At 49.3% G+C, this 7,449-nt stretch overlaps 1 protein-coding gene across 2 annotated transcripts; it reads left to right on the forward strand.

Moving 5' to 3' along the window:
- Positions 1-659: 659 nt before the first annotated feature.
- Positions 660-2,737, forward strand: LOC109463785. Of its 2 annotated transcripts, XM_019760647.1 has the most exons (2): positions 660-1,368; positions 1,495-2,737. In XM_019760647.1, exons 1-2 carry the CDS (start codon positions 822-824, stop codon positions 2,403-2,405), a joined length of 1,458 nt encoding a protein of 485 aa, XP_019616206.1. In that variant the 5' UTR covers positions 660-821; the 3' UTR covers positions 2,406-2,737. The 2 variants fall into 2 exon arrangements, with proteins under 2 accessions (XP_019616206.1, XP_019616205.1); XM_019760646.1 differs by having other exon boundaries at positions 660-2,737.
- Positions 2,738-7,449: the final 4,712 nt, after the last annotated feature.

Here is a 7,449-nt window from a genome sequence, read left to right on the forward strand (position 1 = left end):
ATGTGGAACTTTCCAGAAAATTGCTAGATGTTGCGTTTGAAACATTGGCAACTTTGCAGCCAGAATTTAATATTAGACCTTATGGTTGGTGTTCAGTTTTGTGCTGGAAGCTATATATGCTATGCTGTGTGCTAACACTTCTCTATCCATGTACAAAGAGTATAGAGTTACATAGCAGCACAGGCACCATCATAATCATGGTATGCCCAAGGTGGTTGTAATAAATAAAAAAACAATGTAACTTTACTTTGAACGCCTGTGCAATTATGACGGTGTGGACAGTTAGGTTCATTTCAAAGTGGTTTCTTTCTTCTGTTATTGTTCAATAGGTTATGGAAGTAATAAAGTGTACATAAACTGTAGTCTGACCTTTGTCGTTTCTGTCCAGTGTACTTTTGAAGTTTCAGGTTGTGTTCCTTAGCATCTTATTTGACCTATTAATATTCAAATCTCCAGATCCATACTAGCTTGTCCGTGGTGGTCCAAAGTATGTATATTTGTTGATGCTAAGGCCACACCAATTTAATTTGTTGGTTCTCGGATTCACTTCTTCATGTTGACTTATTTGCAAAAAAAAAAAAAAGATTCTGGTTCTGAATCAATTCAAAAATTTTGCCCCCAACAGTTGAAGAAAGACCATTGTCTACCGCATTCCCTCTTATGTCAGGCAGACAGAATACTTCAGGTGATTGAGCCTGTCCACCCCCGTGTAGACTCTAGTTGGTATCGCCCAAAGTTGAAGGGTCACCCTCCCTGCGCATGCGCACCAGTCTAATTTTTTTGAGCAACCTGTAAACACCTTCGTGTTTTGCGTTGGTATCATGGGGTCTAGGCGTGAAAAGCAACGCGATAGACATCGTTCGAGGGCGCCTTCGGGTCCTAGGGCGACCGAGGAGAGTTCCAAGCGCGAACGTGGCGGTTCCCGGCGGCGTTCCAGCGGCAGGGAGCGCGAGGAAGGCGGGACAAGCCCGGGCGGGTCGGCGCACCATGTGCGTGAAAACGACCGCCATGACAGTCGTCAGAAGTCGTCTTCTCCGGCTATGCCGGTTCTCAGCGCTGACGGAAGCCAGCAGGAAGGCGACGGCGAACAGAAGCAGCCGCCCACGGTTCAGCAAGACGGCAACTTGCCGTCTGACGGAGACATAAGCAGTGGTGGCGGCGACGGAAGCAAGAAGACGCATGATAGCGAAACGGAGTTTTCGCCAACAAACGTCCGCATCTCTGCCTTGGAGCAGAGTTTTGCGTCCATGTCTCAGAGGCTAGAGGCGTTCCAGGAGCTGATGTTAGCTCAATTTGAGCAATCTTCACCGAGGAAACGACGCAGCGCTCGTCCAGAGACGGCAGTTCCTGAGAAGCGCCGGAAGGAAGATAGCGCTAGCGCCCGCAGTGGCAAGCAGCGCTCCCCGTCTCACGACGGGGCGGAAGGAGAGAGCGTCAGCGGTGACTCCGGCGAGCATCCGGCGGTGGCAGTTCCTGAGAAACGCCGGAAGGAAGATAGCGCTAGCGCCCGCAGTGGCAAGCAGCGCTCCCCGTCTCACGACGGGGCGGAAGGAGAGAGCGTCGGCGGCGACTCTGGCGCTAGCGACTCGGTGTGGAAGCCGTTCGACCCGACGAACAAGGACACCATGCACTCATGGGTAGCCGACGATGTTGTCTTTTCTGAAGTAGAAAAGTACTTCAAGCATGACCAGCAGCGCCGGGGTACAGACTTAGAGGCGTGGCAGCAGAAGTTCAGCATGCCCGACAACGCTCCATCCACGATGGTTGCACCGAGTTTCAACGACAACATAGCCAGGGCTGTCGTCGACAATGACAAGAAGCAGGGTGAGCAGATCATTTCTCATGATAAGGCTCTAAAGAACATCCATTCGAACTTGGTGCATATTGGTACACCTTTGATGAATCTGTGGCAGATGATTCAGCGTTGTAATAGTGAGAACTTTGAAGAGTTGCAGCTAGAGATGAGTGACTGTGCTGGTTCAGCACTTGTGTTGCTGGGGTCGCTACATTCTCAGTTGGCGTTCACCCGACGCACGTTCATAGCAGAGTCATCCCAGAAGAAGTTTAGAGACCTTTTCAAGGCAGCATCTGAAGACCCAGAGTTCCTGTTCCCGCCTGACATGGGGTCAAAGGCTAAGGACTTGTCGTCAGAGACGAAAGTGCTGGTTGGCATGCTCAGCCAGGACGACCAGGGGAAGTCTTCAGTGCCGAGGCGTGGTGCTCGTCGCGGCGGCGGCAGAGCAACTGGCGGAGGGTTCAGCTACAGCTACAGAAACTCCCGCTACATGCCACGGGCCAATTATGGCCAGTACAGTTACAGGGGTTCACAAACCCGACAGTTCTACAACCGCAACCAGTCCTTTCAGTCTAAGTCGGGGGACGGGAAGCAGAAGCAGTCCAAGTAACAGACACGGCTTCAGAGGGAGAAGCACGCCGGCGTTTGACCGAATTTCAACATGTACCCAACACTACTCAGCTACTTCACGGAGGCAGGCTAGCCCACTTCATGCAGGAGTGGAGGCAGTTGACTTCCGATCCTTGGGTTCTTCAGTGCGTCAGGGGGTACAGGTTGGAATTTGCGAGAACGCCTCCGGTGCAACGACATCTGCCATCTTGTTGAGCAAGAAGTCCAGCTCAGATAGAAGTTCTGAGCGGAGAGGTAGAGACTCTACTTGCCAAAGGGGCAATAAAGGAAGTTCAGTATCAACACAATCAGTTTGTTTCAACTTTGTTTACAGTGCCAAAAAAGACAGGAGGTCTTCGTCCTGTTATCAACCTGAAACCATTAAACAAGTTCTTAAATGTTCAGAAATTCGAGATGGAAACTCTGGGAGTTATCAAGAACCTGGTTCGACCAGGAGATTTTATGGCAAAGTTGGATCTCAAGGACGCATACTTTACCATCCCGGTAGATGCGGACAGTCGCCGGTTCCTCACCTTTCAATGGCAGGGCCGGTTTTACCAGTTCCAGTGCCTGCCCTTCGGCGTGGCGACCGCCCCGAGGGTCTTCACGAAAGTGTTGAAAGTTCCTGTGGCTATCCTGCGAAGACGGGAGTTTCGTCTAGTGGTGTACTTGGACGACATCTTGGTGATCGGCCGCTCCAGAGAAGCATGCCGAGAAGCTCTTTGGGCAGCCATAGAGCTCCTGTCAAGGCTGGGATTCGTCCCCAACCTCGAGAAGTCTGTTCTAGAGCCATCACAACGCATAACCTTCCTCGGTTCCGGCATCGACACAACACAGATGGTTACTTTTCTCCCCGAGAGCAAAGTTCTAGAGCTACAGCAGTTAGCACAAGACGTACTGACTGCAGACAGAGGGATGTCGGCAAGAGAGTTAGCAAGCGTGATTGGCAGGCTACAAGCCACAACCACGTCCGTATGGCTGGCGCCGCTGCACTTCAGAAGTTTGCAGCGTCTGCTCATCACAGTTCTGCGTGTGACAAGAGGTCACTGGGAACAGCTCGTACCACTGACAGAATCAGCAAGAGCAGACTTAAGATGGTGGACAGATCACCTACCCAGACACAACAGTCGTCCAATCCTCTCACCCGCAGCAGACATTGTGGTGGAGACGGATGCCTCTACTGCCGGCTGGGGTGGGTACAGCAACGGCGTACATACAGGAGGCCGGTGGTCTGTCGAGGAAGGACAGGCACACATAAACATCCTAGAACTGCGTGCAGCGTCACTGACGGTTCGAGCGTTCTGCAAGGAGCTAGTCAGCAAGCACGTGAAGGTCCTCACGGACAATGTGACGGTAGTCGCATATCTGAATCGTCTCGGAGGGACGAGATCTCAGAGATTGCTAGACATAGCTCTCGATCTATGGGAGTGGTGCGGGAACAGAGACTTTGTATATCACAGCAGAACATGTACCAGGAAAGGAGAATGTCCGAGCGGATTACAATTTCCCGGGCATTTTTTTCTCCGGCCACGGAATGGACCCTGGATCGTCACACGTTCCTGGGTTTGCTAAGCGACATTTCCACGACTCATGAAGGGGGTGGATCTGTTCGCAAGCGACATTTCCACGACTCATGAAGGGGGTGGATCTGTTCGCGTCCCGAACAAACTACGAGCTACCTCAGTATGTGTCCTGGCATCCAGAGCCAGAGGCAATCGGGGACAGATGCGTTCACAATGAACTGGAACAGGTGGGATCTGCCATACGCTTTTCCCCCGTTCATGCTAGTCGCACCAACTCTAAGGAAAGCGCGAGAAGACAGAGCTCACCTGCTTCTCGTAGCTCCGATCTGGGACACAGCAGTCTGGTACCCAGTCCTGCTGGAGATGCTGGTAGAAGAACCAGTGTTACTACCTCGCCACAACAGTCTCCTGACACAGCCAGAGTCAGGGATGCCTCACCCAGAGGGCACAAAAATGCAACTAGCCGCTTGGCATGTCTGTGGAGTCAGCACGACATGTATGGCATTTCGCCAGAGGTTAGCAAAATCCTCTTGGCATCATGGAGAGCAGGAACACAGAAGCTGTATGCTTCGGCCTGGGACAAGTGGAGTGGCTGGTGTGATCAACGGCACATCCATCCCGTTTCTGCACCTCTGAATAAGGTGCTAGACTTTCTGTTATCCTTGTACGACAAGGGTTTCCAGTACAGAACTATCAATGTGTACAGATCAGCTATATCTACTACACATCTTCCCTTGGAAGGGCAGCCTCTAGGATCACATCCGTTGGTGAGGCGGTTCATGAAAGGTGTGTTTGAACTACGTCCAGCACTACCCAAGTATAGCTTTACCTGGAGCGTCGGTAAAGTTTTAAAGTTGCTAAGGAGTTGGTCTCCAGCAAGTTCTTTATCACTTCGTTTGTTAACCTTAAAACTTATTATGTTGTTTGCTCTTACTTCTGCGGGAAGAGAGCAGTCTCTCTCGTTGCTGGATCTGAGATTCAAGAAAAGAATCTCCGACGGAGTTTGTTTTACTGTTAACAGTCTCTCCAAGACTTCACGGCCGGGCAAAGTCACACACGACATTGTGATTCCAAGCTTCCCGCAGGACAGAAGAATCTGCCCGGTAACATACCTGAAAGCGTATGTATCAAGAACTAGAAGTTTTCGTTTGTGCGACAGTATTCTGTTTAGAGCTCTTGTGGAGCCACACCAGGCGGTATCTACGTCTACCATCGCTAGATGGCTAAGAACTGTGTTACAAGAGGCCGGGATCGACACCTCAAGGTTCACCGGACACTCAACTAGAGGGGCGTCTGTCTCTGCTGCGGCACGACAAGGCGTATCAACCAAGGACATTCTAGCAGCAGCTAATTGGTCTACAGCTTCTACTTTTAAGAAATTCTACAACAGACCGGTGGGGTCAGCTTCATTCGGAAGAAACGTCCTGGTAGGGCTGCGGACCGGTACACTGTACCGGTCCAATACCGTAAAAATCGTTTCGGTACAGGTCCAAAATACCGGATCATGACGTAACGAGTATATACCGAAATAGCTAGTTTACACCATGTATATGACTAAAGATAGGTAAATCCTACCACAAAGACGAAAAATTAGCACGGGAAAAGACGTAAACACCGTCGATTGATTTGAGATCCTCAGTCTCACGAGACATCGCGAGAGTGTGGCTAATTCAGGGTTGTGATTGGTCAACAAACTCAAATCAGGTCATAAATAAAGATACTGACAAGTTGTCAACACTTTATTATTGTTTCTGTGTCATGATTGAAAAAGTGAAGAACACGTGTTAATTTGTCAAATTGTTCAGGTACAGGTACAGGTCCGGACCTGTACCTAAACCTCTGTACCGGTACCTGTACCTGTACCTGATGTTACGTTTAGGTACGCAGCCCTACGTCCTGGCCTCAGCAGCTACAAATCTCACCTGAAGTATTTTGTCTGCCTGACATAAGAGGGAATGCGGTAGACAAATACAAATTGTCCAAACCTAGTGATGGACAGGTGTAGTTGTCTCCGCATCCCTCGTTGTCAGGCAGACACCCTCCCTGACTGGTGCAGTTCTCCACGAGTTCCGGCACGACCCATCCCGAGAGGGCTTCGGCCAGGTGGAGCTGAAAAACTTTAGACTGGTGCGCATGCGCAGGGAGGGTGACCCTTCAACTTTGGGCGATACCAACTAGAGTCTACACGGGGGTGGACAGGCTCAATCACCTGAAGTATTCTGTCTGCCTGACAACGAGGGATGCGGAGACAACTACACCTGTCCATCACTAGGTTTGGACAATTTGTATTTTTATTCCTAGTTACAGGTTTTCCATCTACCAGTGCAGTGATTTGATTAAATGTTCAAAATTCATCGTTTAAATATTAACCCAGCCTTTTGTGTTGACTTAATGGCTCCTATCATAGCATTTGGGGCTATAATAGGATGCCTAGACCGGTTTTTATTTTTTTCGCCCTGTCGCTTCAATTTTTTAATGAAAAGATCCGAGAACCAACAAATTAAATTGGTGTGGCCTGAGTTCAACTAAGTCAACCAAGCCAATCAGATCAATTTGATTTTGTGTTCAACACAAGTAAAGCATTTACTCTGTAACGATAAACATACAGACTCACTCCACATAATTTCTATTGTCAACAAAAAGGTATGTATAGCGGTATTCCTATCCTATGTCAGGAACAAGCTTGGTTTACTGAAAATCCAACTTGTTGACTCAAACCTAACCGACATGTACAATGTATATAATCAGCATTTCATCATTGTCAATCTTCACCTAGGCTACCCACATGATAATCTTGATCATGAAAATCAAAGGAAAGTCACCCCGTCATTCATTTTCCTCTTAGCAAAAGTGGAGAAAAGTGTAGCCTACGTGAGTGAAAGCACGTTTTAGACACTATCTAAACCTTACTTGATAGATATCTAGGGAATGGCAACTTCCGCTTTACACGTAATCTATAGAACTTCCGGTATATTTCTCCTGGTTCCAATGACGTCAAGTCAAGCACGACTTGTTAGCCTCCTTTGCAGACTTTCTAGCAAGACAGTGTTTGTTTTTCTACGAGCGTCTAGAAGGAGGCCGTTTCTTTTCGGTGAAGAGCCTTGGATCGGGGGCACAACTCTGCTCCCGTAGCCTCTACCAGGCTTCGGGAGGCGGCTGAAAGAGTAGAAATTGCCCCAATAGATACTCTCAAAGCAGAGGTTGTGGGGGAATGATCGTTAGCTTTTTATATATGGCCAGATTTTTTTTTTGTCGCCCGTCGGTGGCCGGCGACCTTCTCTATCTAAAGGATACTGCCTGGCCAATTTGATACTGTCTTTTTGCCATCGAAAGGGATCTGCTTGGGGATTGCAAATAGAGAGATCCGCTGTCCGGCAAACTTTACTCTCTAGCGGACCAACTCTCTATTAGGCCAATTGCTACTCTTCCAGCCGCCTCACGAAGCCTGGTAGAGGCTACGGGGGCAGAGTTGTGTCCGCGGAGAGAGCTTTCCCCTCGACCAAGGCCCTCCCCCGAAAAGAA

The sequence above is a fragment of the Branchiostoma belcheri genome, unplaced genomic scaffold (genome assembly GCF_001625305.1).
Source record: "Branchiostoma belcheri isolate BF01 breed outbred unplaced genomic scaffold, Haploidv18h27 scaffold13, whole genome shotgun sequence".
In the NCBI taxonomy this organism is placed as follows: domain Eukaryota; kingdom Metazoa; phylum Chordata; class Leptocardii; order Amphioxiformes; family Branchiostomatidae; genus Branchiostoma; species Branchiostoma belcheri.

Excerpts from the sequence above, each read along its gene's own strand:
- LOC109463785 (XM_019760646.1), top strand. The coding sequence starts at position 822 with ATGGGGTCTAGGCGTGAAAAGCAACGCGATAGACATCGTTCGAGGGCG.